Source organism: Nothoprocta perdicaria, unplaced genomic scaffold (genome assembly GCF_003342845.1).
Source record: "Nothoprocta perdicaria isolate Ctin4 unplaced genomic scaffold, notPer1 scaffold_162, whole genome shotgun sequence".
In the NCBI taxonomy this organism is placed as follows: Eukaryota; Metazoa; Chordata; class Aves; order Tinamiformes; family Tinamidae; genus Nothoprocta; species Nothoprocta perdicaria.
In genome coordinates this window covers 1,474,221-1,489,552 of record NW_020454783.1, presented here as the reverse complement: position 1 = coordinate 1,489,552, position 15,332 = coordinate 1,474,221, and the positions used below count along the sequence as shown (strand labels likewise).

The 15,332-nt window shown below is 39.9% G+C and overlaps 2 protein-coding genes across 3 annotated transcripts in view; one reads left to right on the top strand and one right to left on the bottom strand.

Moving 5' to 3' along the window:
* Positions 1 to 4,856: 4,856 nt before the first annotated feature.
* COPS5 (COP9 signalosome subunit 5) lies at positions 4,857 to 14,641 on the bottom strand. 2 transcript variants are annotated; one of them, XM_026035587.1, is made up of 8 exons: positions 14,469 to 14,641; positions 14,146 to 14,380; positions 12,274 to 12,402; positions 11,017 to 11,082; positions 9,510 to 9,595; positions 8,843 to 8,954; positions 7,876 to 8,024; positions 4,857 to 5,214 (listed from the first exon to the last, which is right to left on the bottom strand). In XM_026035587.1, the coding sequence occupies exons 1-8, from the start codon at positions 14,627 to 14,629 to the stop codon at positions 5,130 to 5,132; spliced, it is 1,023 nt and encodes a 340-aa protein (XP_025891372.1). In that variant the 5' UTR covers positions 14,630 to 14,641; the 3' UTR covers positions 4,857 to 5,129. The 2 variants fall into 2 exon arrangements, with proteins under 2 accessions (XP_025891372.1, XP_025891373.1); XM_026035588.1 differs by lacking the exon at positions 4,857 to 5,214 and adding an exon at positions 6,341 to 6,783.
* A 624-nt stretch (positions 14,642 to 15,265) lies between these two features.
* CSPP1 (centrosome and spindle pole associated protein 1) overlaps positions 15,266 to 15,332 on the top strand; it is a 48,765-nt gene continuing 48,698 nt past the window's right edge. The window contains exon 1 of the mRNA XM_026035603.1: positions 15,266 to 15,273. The gene's annotated coding sequence lies outside the window, so the exon portion shown is untranslated. The remainder of the gene's footprint in view (positions 15,274 to 15,332) is intronic.

The window sequence follows — 15,332 nt, the reverse complement described above, 5'->3', positions numbered from 1 at the left end:
AACCTGTAGTTATGTAGTAAGTTAATGCAACTTGGGGAAGAAAAAAGAAAGTTCAGATGGTTGTAATTACTAAGGCTTGCCTGCCATTAGATGCAGGCACATAAATTAATTTCCGTTTTTAATGAAGTAATGCCACTGCAGTTATGCACAAGCCCTAAGGTGATTGGGTCTGGAACAGAGAAATTCACACAGGAAATGATGGACAAATTACATAGGAGTTGAATGCATGTTTCACTTGAAAATTAAGAGTTCCTAAAAACAACATTGTTGTAATCCCCTCTAAGGGCTGAAGCATTTCCTATCTGTGATGAACCAAACAGACAAATTACACAAAACCTACTAAATATTCATTGCTAGCAGTTATTAAGCCTTGCTATTTAGGGTGGCAATGTCTGACTGGCTGGATACGCAGAGACCTCTAGTACATAAAAGTGGTAATATACATCCCTTCCATCTGTGTTTTTGCAAGGGTAATGATCAATGTCACTATTTCATGTAGACAAAAGCAGCTCGTGCACAGGTAAAAATACCTGGCTGAAGTTTACACGCTCCTGCCTTGGGAAAGGCAGGAAGAAAACCCTGTTCTCGCGAGGCCGTGCGCTGTGACCCATCCGCAGGGCTGTGCTGCTTCCCAGAACACTGGAGTTTTCACAAAGGCCTGTATGGAGCAATTTTTCATAACTAAAAACAAACCAAACGTCACAGCAAATATTTCATATGTTAGCAGTTACATCTGAGAGCTAAAATCTACTTTCCTAAATTGCCTATTTCCCCCGGGTCTTATTTCTAGGCTCTGAAAAGTATGACTCTTGCTCATAAATAAATACACCCTGGGGAACAAGTTGGTTAATTAACTCCTTAAAGATTTAGCATATTTAAGTACAGAAAAATCTCCACAACACTCAAGCTGACTGGAGACACTCTGATGTCATTCATCAAGACTTAAACAATTAAAAAAAMCAATCCTATATGCACGCAATTAATCTCACACATTATCACTCCATATTTTAGTCATTTTCACCTCTTAAGCACTTGTACCCTTAAAAAATGTTAACTCAGCTCTATAATTACACCTTTTTTTTTTTTTCTATTCATAGGTATTTGAAGGTATTTGTTTTTATTATTTTAACATAGTTTATGGTACCACACAGCAGATTTTGTATACAGGGCTTTCAATAAATATAATGCTTAACATGAGCATGATGAGACTATTTGAGACTATTTAAATGAGACCATTTAATGAAACAATTTAAATGAAACAATTCTGCCCAGGACTACTTGGAGTACAGCAGTAAAATAAGTAAAATAATAATATGCTTATCAAAGAGAAAGCAGCATGGGAAAGGAAAGCAAAGGAAAGCAGCAAAGGACAGAGAGTATCAGGTTAATAAATTTTGATTATATTTATTTTAACTTTATAAGAAGATACTAACATCAACAACTAGCTTTATATTTTCTTCTAGGCAACATTTCCTAAAGTATCTTGGATGCACAGGAAATTTGAGAAATAAAAGTACAAGAGTGTTCTTGCTTACGTAAACAGGTAGCTCAGATATTCCATGTAATACAATGATTGTTAGGCCCTGTATTGAATTATGAAGATCCATGGTTACACTTTATTATACTGCACAACATTCTGCACTTTGACTTTCTTGTCCAAATGCTAAGTCCATGTGTTATTAAACAGTAAACTCTTGCAGTAAACTCTTCTCCAGCATGAGTACGTTGGTCACAAAACCTCCGACAACAACCTTTGGTTTTGGAATTGAAGATAGCTATATATGCCTCGGTTTGCAGCTAGTAAACTTGGGTCTCCTGCATAGTCAAATACCGTTCTGATGGTGAAGAGCTCCAAAATGATCTCACAAAACTGCACAGGCAAAGCTGTGATAAAGGAGCTTCAAGGTAGACAGATGTAAAGTAAATACCCCTAGGCAAAACCCAAGCTGTGCCTCCACAATGCTTCCCAGAGGTGGAATTACCAAGTGCAAGTTACACATTTCTTAAATTTCCCTGGACAGATCTCTACGGTTCTGGACAAGTCTCATCAGCCCAACCTGTGGTGCCAACCCAATAAACCAAGGAAAGTTACTTTATTGAGGGCTGCGGGCAAATACCTAGAAACTGTTGCAGTAGATTAACCTTAAAAAAAGGGTTAAACAAATTCCAGGAGAACACATCCATTCAGGAATAATACTAATATCCATCCAGGAATAATAGTAAGAGGACCAGTCAGCGATGTCCCCATTGAAGTGCCTGGTTGATAGAGTAAMAGGGGAGCAGGAAGAGGCCAGGCCCAAATGTCACTTCTTAGCACCTACCTGAAGGGAAGTTCAAAGCAGGTTTGACAGGACTTGAAAAAAGCTTTGAGCACCTCAGTAAAAACAGAATCAATCTGAAGGGCTCCTTTTCAGCTGCATATAAAGGTCAAATTAGTACTCTAGCAGAAACATCTTAGTCTGTGGTATTGATAGTTGTGCTACAAATATTTTTTTTTCCTATGGAATTTCATTTGAGCTTAGATTGTATAAATTCTTCTGCAGTGTAGAACGCACAGATCAGAAACAACCTGAGGGTGGCTGCGGAAAAAAAGGAACAGAAGGGTAGAAGAGAGAGGATGTGCAAAACATTTACTTTCAGTAATGTAAGTAAACTGTAGTATCCATTGCAAACACTGTTAGATGAAGAAATTAACTGTAGTCATCAACTGTGATTTGACACTTGGAATTTCTGTGTGCGTGTTTGTCCCAAAATCAGCATAAATATTTGCACATGATTGATCATGTACTGACTGACTTTGGCTGTCAAAATACTTACCTGATTCATGGCACTCATTTGTATAAACTACTAAACTCTAAATAAATAGAGAATGAGTGCAAATGCAGAGGACTGAATTCTCATATGTCTATAGAGTTGACAGACAACATTTCATTGCCAAGAACACTTTTATTCCTTTTTTTTCCCCCGGTTTCCACACTGTTTGGTGGAAATATGATGCCTTTGYTTTGACTTAATGAATCCGCTGTTCAGAATATACTTCTCTTTATTCCTCTGTATGTGACAGATGAGTCTTTTGAGGTGGCCACCTTCAATAAATGCAATTTGGAGCTCAGGAAAAGCAGAATTTGGAACAGTCTTAACATTAAAAATGGTTGACCAAGACCAAGGACGTTATCTCAGTTCCTGAATGCTGCAAGATGGATCTAATACAAGGTACATATATAGCCAAACTACACACACAATTTTAAATGTATTTATAAGGCTATGTGCTCAGCAGGCTGCAACACAAGTAACTTAATGGTTAACTGTGTACATCAGTATTTGGGCAAATTCACGTTGCTACGGTTGATAAAACATTTTGACACGTTAAAGCCAAGTGTACCTAAAAACAAGACTGAGTGCATGACGTTTCAGTTCCTTGCCGTCATAGACAAGAACAGCTTACATGTGCTGAATAAACAAACACATAATTTAAATTATTGTGTTAATATTTCTGCTAGATACCTAAAGTGTCCAAGCATTTTGGATCACATCATGCAAACAGAAAACAACRAGGTGGCAACTTGGGTTGTATTTCCAGACGCATATTTATCTCATTAAAGCTGTAGATTTCTCAAATTTTAATTACTGCTCTGTATAAATGTATAGAGGAACAAAGGCTGTATGCTAATATTTAATGTCATAAATTATTTAAAGTCTCACAAACTCCTTTAGAATAAGGAAGCATAAAATTGTTGTTCTATCAAACTTCAAAATTGATACATTTCATTCTACTTAAATTACCTCAAGTCCAAACTTCACTAGATCCAATTAAACGCATTTTTTTTCCTATCTATTGGATGCTGCTACTTTAAAGCTACTGACAAATTTCTGCTCCAGGGTGTCTGCATTTCCTTGCTGAATGACACATTCTACTCTAACTTGCATACGAGCTTCAAATACACTGGGATCTACTTGGATGAAAAGCACCAAATGAGTAATAGCTATTAAAATTTCCAGACCAAAACAAAAACAAAACCCACATCAAGGCAAAGTTAAGGCTGAAAGGATATATCAGTTACTTAGTGCATAAAGCATAATGGCATATTGTATAAAGCATGTTATAAATGACCCCCAAAACAAACATTCCAAAACCCAGGAAACTCAGACTTAAGAATAAAAACTTARAACAACTCCAAACATACCGAATTACTGAAATGCAGCACAAAAGCCTCCACAACAAATTCAACTCAGCCCTGCAGCAACACTGTCCTGTAAGCCAACAATTGTGATTAATGCATTTTATTATCTATTTTTAGGTAACTTGCAGAGATACTAATTTTCCTTTTCCTTCCTTTGCATGCGACAAGTGAAAATAAATGGCAATGGAAGGTGAGCAGGAAAAAAAAAGTAAAATTATTATTAGTTTCATAATTTCACCCTGGAATAGTTATTTGACTACATAAAAATATGAAATGTTCATTGTAATTGTGAAGCTGCAAGTAAATATCGTTGTACTGGGCCTGAACGCTCATGTGCTCAGTCCTTAGGGCRAGAACTGGTCCCCTGGGACAGCATCCAGAGTGCTGTCCCAGAGCACTTTACTAAAAGCAAAGGCAGGATGGATGGCTCCATGGCATGTAGAAACCTCTCAGAGGCCAACATAAGTGGATTTCAATTCTTTAAATGGAGATATGAACATCTGAGAAACAAATTTCTTAGACTGTGCACAGATTACCCAACTACCTGAACAAAACTTTTCTATGGAACAGTAAGAAAATGAGTGACAGAAGACAAATGTTTGCCACAAAATTCAACCTCCCAAACACTTGCTCCTTTTTATTTATTTATTTATTGCAGACAGGCAGTAGAGATAAATACCTAAGAGCAAAAAACAGTAAGTCATATTTATTTTTATTCTGGAACAATTCTCCAAACTGGTTGTGTTTTATGACAAAGAACAAAACATTACACTATGTTTCAGACCATTTTGTCCTTTAAAACTGGTCAACCAGGTGGGAAATATTAAAGCACTACAAATTATACGAATAATTTTCCACTTGAGCTTCATTTCCCGAATAGAAGAAGTCCAAATGAAAGAAACCATGAATTTTTCTGCTGTGGAGATGCGTATCAGCCGATGATGCATTTCAAGCTATATTAATTTGATTAAAAAGTTTATCCTTAATAACCTGAGACATCAATCCATGTATAGCTTCTATGGTGGTCTTGCAGCTGAAAAACAAGCATAAATTCAATGTTGGCTACACACTGAACTAAGCTGTCATTGCATCTGAAGATATTCAGCTGTTTTGGAAGATCAGGGTGCCCATAACCCCATGAATCTCCACAACTGTCCAGAAACAGAAAGTTGCACGCAGGAATTCAGCCATTGTTGCCAATAACATTTTGTTATTTAAGAAGCCAACTGACAAGTGCTGCGCATACAATGACCAGCTTCAGAAAACCTCCCTGCTCGCAGCTTGGGACACCTTGTGCACGCGCAGGGAGCGAGCGCTGCGCTCGCTGCAATCGAGATTCCCCCAACTGCAGCCAAAGGAGCTACCAACTCTCCTCTACCCTACACCAGGTACCTCGTGCGTGGTCATCCGAGCTCCCCCTAGAGCCTCCCGGAGGGCATTAAGGGAAGCATTTATACMCCCAAATATGTGCAATATGTACGTATGAAAAGAACAGCCGAGAAGATWCCCACTGATTCAGTTTTTGTTTCATGTGCTTGCCTTATGGGGATGCAGTATTAAATTAGCACATAAACACGCCTCCAGCCAGAATACACGGACATGGAAGGCAACCAGCCCTGGAGGCAAGAAAAATAGGGAAAAACTGCCCCGGGACAAATCCAGGATTCCTAAGCAGGAAAGGAGGCTACCTCAGAGCACAGCTCGACTAATGCAAACGGGACTCCTGGGTAGCTGCTCTCAGTGACACGGACACACACATCGGAAGAGGTKTTATGTAGCTGCAAGACCAGAAGATGGTATCTAGTAGATGTTATGTTTAAGTAACCCAATACCCTGTAAGTTGTGGCCTTTATTTATTTATTTATCCTTGCTTTCTGCTACAACAGGTACACACCAACTAGGAAAATTACTCATCCCTCAGGAAATACTTAGTAATCTTATTTTTTTTAAAGATAATTCAGGTGTTGCTGAATCAATTGTTATAAATAAATGCGTCAATTAATTAACTGCTGCACCAGTCTACTAGCAGCTGTTCTCTTTTCTTAGGACAGGCTTTTACCTGAAGAAGAACAGGCATCCATGAAAGTGTCTCAGAAATCCTGCAGACCACTGTTTCATGGAAGCAGATACACCTACGTGTATGAAATCTAATCACACTACAGAAGAACACAGCCTCCTCCTGGAGAGCAGGGTGACTTTTAGAAYAGTGACACCCAATGTTCAAATGACACCCAATGTTCAATTTGGTAGGAAGTAATTCCAGGAAGAATGGGAAGAGCACTACCCTGTGTTACCCAGGAAAGCAGAACTGGTGACAACCACCACCCTTTTAGTTTTAGAATTTGTAAGTCAAGCACTAACCATGTCTGAATAAAAYCAGGAAAAATTGATCTCTAGAAACACCGCAAGAAATAGCATAGTGGGGTGATGAGAAAARGTGAACATTTCATGTCTCAGAAAAACCATAAGCATGTGAGAGGAACATGAAATTTAAGTGCTGTCAATGCTTTGTAACACCAGACAGGGATTGACACCAAGGCAAAACCTGTTGGCAACTTCATCCTTGTAGCAACTTTAGAGCATTGCTCTTGTGGACATTTCACTAGAGAGGAACAAAGAGCATTTTAGAAATTGGGAGGTATCAGTTACAGTAATGAGTAACAGCATTACACAAAGCACTTGCAATGGAGGTAACTTAAGCAGACTAAATGKGTTTTAACTTTTATTATCCCTCTCAAAATAACCTCCAAACCRTATCTACCATRTTTGTTAAAAACAAACAAACAAAAACTATAAAAGCTGCTAGCACTGCAGAACAGGGAATCAAAAATGCAGGTCATGCTAGCACAACTCTGATTCTGCTTAGCAGTGACCACATTACACTTGCTGTATTGGTATATGCACACGTATATGTACAATGTATGCACCACAGCATACAGGGAACAAAAGCCTTATCTAACACAGAAAATTCCTGACTCCTGCTCTTTATGTGGTCAGCTGAGTCATAGTGAGCAAGTACTTCCTACACTTGCAAAATGTACATGTAAAGTACAAAAAAAAAAAAAATCTTTCTGCAACAGGTGTCTTTTAATCTATGCTTTCACTTACCTGCCATTAAACTCATCACTCATTTGGTACCTCAAAAATCAAACCTTGGTCATCAGTGAAGTTTATTTTGTGGTACGATAAAAATTGAACAAATAAAGAGATCTATCCTAGTTACCAGGATAAAAACATGAGGAAGAGGGCYAGAAATCTCCAAAGCAAAGAAAATGTCTCAGATCTTACTGAACTTTTGCAATCTGTTCCAACTGATTTTACATTTGAGTACAGTTCCTTACTGAAGGGATTTGTATCTCATTCTGAACACTCCCCAAATGCATGCAGGTGAGGCTGGAGTACTGGGGTACCGCTGGCTTCTCCACAGAAGGGCCTGGGACTGCAACAGGATGTATTTTAGGGCAGCACTTCCTGGTTTTCAGAGCCCAGGATTTGCCAAATGGAAGTTGRCAAATATAGCATTAAGGCCGAGATACTGTGTGACTTCTACAGGATACAGTTTTGAGTCTCTTGTTTCTATCTATACTCTTGGTAGGTTAAAATTGGTAGGTTACAACTGCAGCCCTGAAAATAAGATTTTAAAGCAAAGTAACATTTTTTTAAGCATGATCAATACAGGTGCACATTATCTTACCTATCTCTTGTTGCTTTAGCAAGTTTGTCTTCTGATTTCTTATCGTGAGTCTCTAAACCCAGCATGAAACTGCCCCGTCCCAGCTGAGCTTCTGACTGCTCTAATTTTTCAGACAARTCAAAGACTTGGCCAGTGGTATAATCAGCATTCTTACAAGAAAGAAAGAAACAAACATATTGAATTCTGAGCTTAGAAGACCATATTAACACAGAATCACAGAATATTCAAGGTTGGAAGGGACCTCTAGAGATCATCTAGTCCAACCTTCCTGCTATTATCATTACATGCACACACAAATAAACAAATGACATCAGGAAAGGGCTTGAAAAGTCTGTGGTACCGCAAACTTTAATCTATAACTCCATTTAAGTACCACTGAACATTCAAGTGGCAGCTAAACCTAATTCAGACTATGATCTGCTAAGAAATACTCAAATCCTGACACAGGTGCTCATTATTGCTCTTTATTGTGCTCTATCGCACATCCTAAGCAATGTAACTAAGAAAGAACAAGTGAAATCCAGTTGTTTTTGACTAAGAGAAAAGATGCAAAATGGACTTTTGCATAAGAGTAATTTGATGCTTAGCTGTTACTTTGGAGGTCCAACTGCAGTGTATCTGTTGCAACTTCATTTTAAGTTCTACTAAACAGTAATCGTTTCCCAATTGACATTAAGGGATACTGTTCATTACAGTACTGTAGAAGACTATAATATAAAAAGATATTTAAGAAAGTGACAAAATTATATGTAACTGGGCAAAGTTATACATAAGAAGTTATGCCAACCTTCTACCTATAAGGGCAGATATAAGGAACATTCAAGTATTTCTGGTTTATTGTTCAAATATGACATGCAGGTTTTCCATGTGGAAGCTACATTATCTGTTAGTGCTCCATTATGCATTTTACGGTTGAACACCTGGCTTTTAGCACAAATGATTTAAACAGGCACATTATAGTACTTACAGTAAGTAAACTAGAAGAACTCAGTGTGTTCACCCAGTATTTGTTCCACAAAAGCTCAAGCAATTTACGATCCAAAGATGATTTGAAGTAAGAGACCTCTAAAGCATAATACCTTTAAAAGCAAACATGCAAACAAGATTAGCTTACAATTAAATGCACCTTTTTTTTCGGATGGGAGTTGAACAGCCAGAAATTACACGTGTCTGAAAAATACTGATCAATGGGAGATATCTTCAGTAATTCAAGGCACAGAACAATAAAGTTACCACTAGTTCAAATTCTAACTCTAAAAGTCTTTTCCATACTTAGYATATAGCTTTAATACAGGTTTAGGTAATTCACACTTCTTTTTCTGGTCCCACTGCTAAAGMTGTATCTGACCCTTTCCCCTCTGCCCTAAGACAGCACCCCTACTTGAAGTCATTCAAAAACTTCTAAAGTTTTTTCCCCCATTCACCTTCTTCATTGAAGTGTTTCTCCCTTAAAATACTTTATGGTAAAAGACATTTAAATAACACTTTTATGCAAAACCAACTGCTAAAGCAACAGAGAACTTTAGGATTTGAGACACTCCAAGAAATACTCTTGTCCGTGCTTAGCATTTATGCTATGCTAAACATAAAAATTGAGAACCTGTGCTAAAACCAGGCTTTTTTAAGTTACTTACTGTTTACAATGTACACCAAAGTCTTCTATTTTATTAAGTGGAATAGTCTGGTATTCAGATGGACCTTCATCTGGAGGTTTATAGCCCTAAAAAAAAAAAAAAAAAAACACACACACCAAATAGCACAAAAATGACACAGTAAGTTTGGGATATTTTTAACTTAGTTCTTTATGAGCTCTTCACAAAAAGACACAAACATACCTCCAGAAAGCTATTTTCTAAAGGATTTTTTTTCCCCAGTAGTCTGGAAATTAGTATTTTCTTGCATTGCAGATTTACATTTGGCTTTACTAACAGTCATTACAGTTACAGATTATCAATAACCATGTTGGAAGGAAACTGGCAGTCACAATTCAGTTATTTTAAACAGGTAGAATGAGAAGTTACGATTAGATCATTTCTAAGATCAAGGAATGACACAGCACAAACACAAGACTACATCTTTTTAGAAGGTAACTCAATTCTCTTTTGAGGGAAGACAGAAATCAGAAGAAGAGAGAGGAAACATCTGCCTTGACTGTCCTGTGAACACTTTCAGGTGGATACTTTGGTCACTAGCCAAGACAGTGCCCCTTTCATAGCTACCGAGCTAGCAAGAATGCCAGTAAGGGACAAAAAGTACTCCCTAAAAACATCCCAGTGTGCTTGTTATAAATAGGGTTTGCTTTTCCAGGTCAGGATTCTTCTCCCCGACCAAAGTTCTGAAAGCATCTGTAAGGTGGTTTTGCCTACAGCAGTGAATATTCTTTTGAATCAGAAAATGTTCTAAGACCATCCCCTGTGTATTTGCAACATAAAAACAATGTCTGAATACATTTGGGAACTTCTCACAAGCATTTTGTTAATTAGTTTTGTTTCCATGCCAGACTGAAATTTCTGACAAGTCAGTAACTGTAAACCCAAAGCACACACCTGAACTTTATCAGATCAGACTTAAATAACATATGCATATTTCTGCCAGAAATATCTAAACGTAGTCTCCCATATTTACATCATTTCATAGTTTTTAGATTTTCCATACTGATTAATTCTCCATTTTTATTTCTTGTACATTATTTATACACAAACTCCATGTTACTTATTTAAAAGAAATTTTGAATCTTGCCTGTTTCAAATAAACTGTATAAAACATTGCTGAACTTAGTTTTAACTCTAGAAACTAGGAATTAACATGAACCTATTTTCATGAATATCCCATAGAACTACATCCATCAAAAGCTGATACATCGATAGCTCCAAAATCCAGACAGTCTACTTGATTTAATACTGACAAAAATCTATTCAAAACCACCAGAAGTCAGCCTTTCTAAATGTAATCAATGTACAAAGATACACAATAACTTGTATGTCAGCATGTCTATTAAGATTAACAATAACATACAATATACTAAAGTAGSTCAAATTGTCAAATAATCAAATTGCAGTAATTTGGGGAAATAGGAACTAATCAATCGGAGACAGTTTAAATGATGTTGCAGTAGGTAATTTCAACTAGTTAACTTGTTACCTTAGGATATGTTCTAAATGCTCCAAGATTTACTTTTCCAGCAGATATTGTTCTTGTTGGATCAATCTGTAAAAATACAGAACAAGGTAATGCTTGTTATATGTATTTTTGTGAACTATTACAGGAATAAGTTAGCTTCACAGTAATTGTATTTCAAAAAGAGAATTCTTGCACAGTGAATTACTTTTGTCATAAGCAGTAATTTTTCAACTGGCATCTACTGGTGAAAGATTGCTTGTAAAAAGATGGCAATATTAAGAGCGTTCAACGGACTATTCTTCACACTCATTTCCCCTGTTTCCCAAACACTTCAAAGGAACAGCGCTTGGAGCAATCCACAAATCATAATAAAAATCTGCATTTTTCTCATCTGCAGTGGCTATGAGCTAGAAGTTTGCAATCTGCTGTACATTCAGTGTAGGACTCYCCTTGATAACGTTTACTAACACACAGCTTAATTTTCAAATTAAAAAAAACACCCACAATTATTTAAAAAGATTCAGCATTTGARCATTCTGAATTCATGAAATTACACCATAATATAGGATAACTCACACAGAAGGAACACTTCCTAAGACTGATTTATCCTTTTCTAACATAATTTTATGATCAGAGCTATATTCCTTTTCTCTGATTTCCATCTTCTTTTTTCCTTTATTATGTCCTTCCGCAGCAATGGTTACACAGTTTTTAAAAAGGTCAGTATTGATTTAAAATGTGATCTGAAGCCTGGAAGACAAGGAAAGGCCCAACATGTTTTCCAGAAGATCTTTTCTTCAAAGATAACTTTTCTAACATGTACTYATACTGTGCCAATTATTTCATTTGGAATGAATTTTATCTTAACTCTATTAAACTGAAAAGACAACTAATAGAAAAAAAAAAATCAAACAATAAGAAATCCAGAATTTTTCATCTATTGCAACAAGATGATTGTGGATTGTTCAATACATTTTTGGGGGAGAAGTTTAAGCAGAAGTTTAAGATAAAAGCAGCATACACATTTCAGCAGAACTACAACATTCTGACGGATGCAGTGAAAGTGCCCTCAGGGAACAACTGCTACAGTTTTGACCAGTGTGTGGCCAAAAAAACAAAAGGAATGATGCCAGTTTAAGATTTGGAGCTAACACTTCCATTACGCAGTCTGTGTATTACTGAACATTAACCATCAAAAATCTGAAAATAATTCCTTCCTCAACATAATTTGTTCCTCATTTTTACCAGCTTATTGAATAACTATCAGGCAGTACTTACAACTACTGCTACAAAGGGTTCTTGAAACTGCTGGTTAAGCATCTGCGTGCTGACATCAATACCAGAGAGCCAGCAACCATAGCCAGGATGGCTGTGGTACCAGCCAATGGCATTTTCCAGGCGGCCAACCTAAGGGGAGGGAAACAACAGAAATCCAGGGTTAGATTCTTCCATCCTGTAGGCGACAGCTGCCCTCTGCTGGGCCTTCTAGCACACTACAAAGAAATGGTAAAAAGATACAGAATACAAAAATAGCCTAGGTACTAAAAGTACAATTTCCCTTGCAAAACTATTTTTTARAAACCATATAACCTGTATTAACATTCTCTGTTACAGTTACTACCACAAAACAAAGAAATTCAACTGTAAGGAGTCATTTTTCGAACAATAACTGAAGTACAGAATAGATACATTCTGGTGAGATAAGAGCTACATTCTGGTGAGATAACAGCTAAGCTGGGACTGCACAGCATGGAAGAAAAAAATCTTAGGAAAAAATATGATGTAAAAGTATAAAAATGTCTTATCACACACTAGTACGTCYGCAGAATATGTTCATTATTTATTACAATCTTCAGAAGCATATTATGAGTTCATTAGGAGTTTTAAAAGCAAAAAGATGCATACTTTCAAATACCAAAATGTCAGAATTCATTGCAAAAAGAATCCTATGAAGACCAACAGTTCAAGTGTATAGATGTGGGGGTATCAGAAAAATTAYCCATCCATGTCTCCATATAACACCCTGGCTATATCTACCAACTCTGGAAGAAACAAAACAAAACACAGACTGAACACCTGTTACATCTAGACTTACRGTGATCCTGATTCAGAAATTTTTTATTGGCTGCTGAATACTRCTGGGTTGAAAGAACTTTCAACTGGACACCAAACACACATATATAAATATGGCTTAAAAGACACCAAACTCTAAACTATGTTTATTCTTTTCTGATCTCCTGATACAACTTCATTCTCTTTTGCTTGCAAATATTTAACTGAATATAAAGGAGTAAACGGAAGACATCTCTAAGTTTTATAACTTAAAATAACTCAGGATGAAAGATATACTGGGTCTACAACTATTTGAGCGTGGTCAGTTGTGATGATTTATAGGATTCACAGGCAGCTTATGAATAAGACTGGAGTGCCCAGCACTATTCCAGGTAACCTGATGCGCTGTGCTGGTTTCCAGATCTGCCACAGAACAGACTCCCGCTTCCGCAACTCTTCTGCCTGTGAGAATCTTACTGTGTGCTCAGCTTAGTACGATCTCTGAGAGCATCGTGAGGAGGAGGGGATATGCATTTCACAGTCATTAATTCTACCTTGAGTCAGTCTATTTGACATGTTAAATTTTAAGCCTGGAGAACTTATGGTCACTGACACTTATTCCTTCATTAGTATTTTTCTTCATAAACATATTTTTCCTAAGTTATGGAAAACAGTGAAAACGAGTGAGCCACTCTTTTTTTAAAGCTATTCTTTAAAAAAAAAAAAAAAAAAAAAAACAAAAAAACCCCAAAAGGTTAAAAATGCAAGAAACTAAGAATAGAGGTTATTCTCCTCTTGAATAATTTTACACACAAGTTAGATTTGATTTTGTACAGTGTTTTCAGAAATGCATACTCTATGGAGCAGAGGAGTGTTCAGAACCACACTCCCTCCCTATTCCACTCACAAGCCGCCAGCTGCAGCCACACAAACACTTCCCAGGACTGAAACCAAGGCGGAGGAGAACCYGCTGAGCGCCCAACGGCCTATTCTGAGGCAGGAAAATAAACAMGAAAATGCAAAAAGGGTCGGACTCCTCACACACCACAGCCCTCTGGGGAGAAGCTGCTAGGTGGAGGCGGCACCGCCACTCTTTACCTGCTTGGCGTTCTCGATGTAGGCAGCCATGTACTCGTAGGCGGCCGCCTGCGCGTTCACGCGCGTCTCGGTGCCCTCCACGGGCAGGGCGAAGCTGTCCATGATGATCATGGTTTCGCCRTCCACCTTGCCCAGCATGAGCCCCATCACCTCCAGGTTGCCGCCCGACCTGGCGTGCATCACCATCTTGAGCAGGGCGAGCGCCGAGATCTTGCAGTACTTGAAGTAATGGTGGCTGCCGGGGGAGAGAGGCCGCGAGAGGCGCTCAGGCCCCGGCCCGCGAGCCGCCCCGTCTCACCCCAGGCCCCGGCGCTCTCACTCACTCCTTGGTCCAGGGCTTGGCCGCCAGGATCTCCTGCTGCTGCTTGCGGTCGTACTTGTAGATCTCGTCGATGCTCTGCGCCTCCTGCATGTTGTTGGCCAGTTCCCACGTCTTCTGCGCCATCCCGCTCCCGGAGGCGCCGCCGCCGCCCGCCGCCGCCATGGCCGCCCCAACCGCCCGCTGCGGGGGGGGCACAGGGGGAGCAGAGGGGTGGTGCAGTCCGCGCATGCGCGGCGCAACCCCCACCGCCACCAACGGCTCACTGTGGGGGGGCACAGGGGGAGCAAAGAGGGTGGTGCAGTCCGCGCATGCGCGGCGAGGCCCCCGCCGCCACCAACAGCCCTCTGCGGGGAGGGCACAGGGGGAGCAGAGGGGTGATGCAGTCCGCGCATGCGCGGCGAGGCCCCCGCCGCCACCAACGAACAACCCCGGGAGGGGGATGTGGGGGAAATGGTACAGGCCACGCGTGCGCGGTGCGGTCCCCGGAGGCGGCGCGGCGCCGCCGCCTCTGCCCGGTCAATAAAAGCCTTTAACGGAAATCTGGGCGGCTCTGTAGGTTTGTGGGCGGGTGCTTGGCGCGGGCGGGCTCTGACAGGGGCTTGGGAGGTTCAAACGCGCCGCTCCGCCGCGCGGAACCGGCCGTGGGGCAGCGAGCGGCGCCGCAGCGGCTCTCGCTCCGCCGCCCTCCGTGGCGGCAGGGGGCGCTGCGGGGCGCCCGTTTCCGGGGCGGCGGGAGCGCGCGCGCGGGACGCGCAGGGACGCGGAGGCAGCGCCGCGGAGCCGGTGAGCGCAGCAGAGCGGAGCCGGTGAGCGGAGCGGCGCGGAGCGGGCGGGCAGTGCGGGACCCCAACCCGCGGGTGCGCGC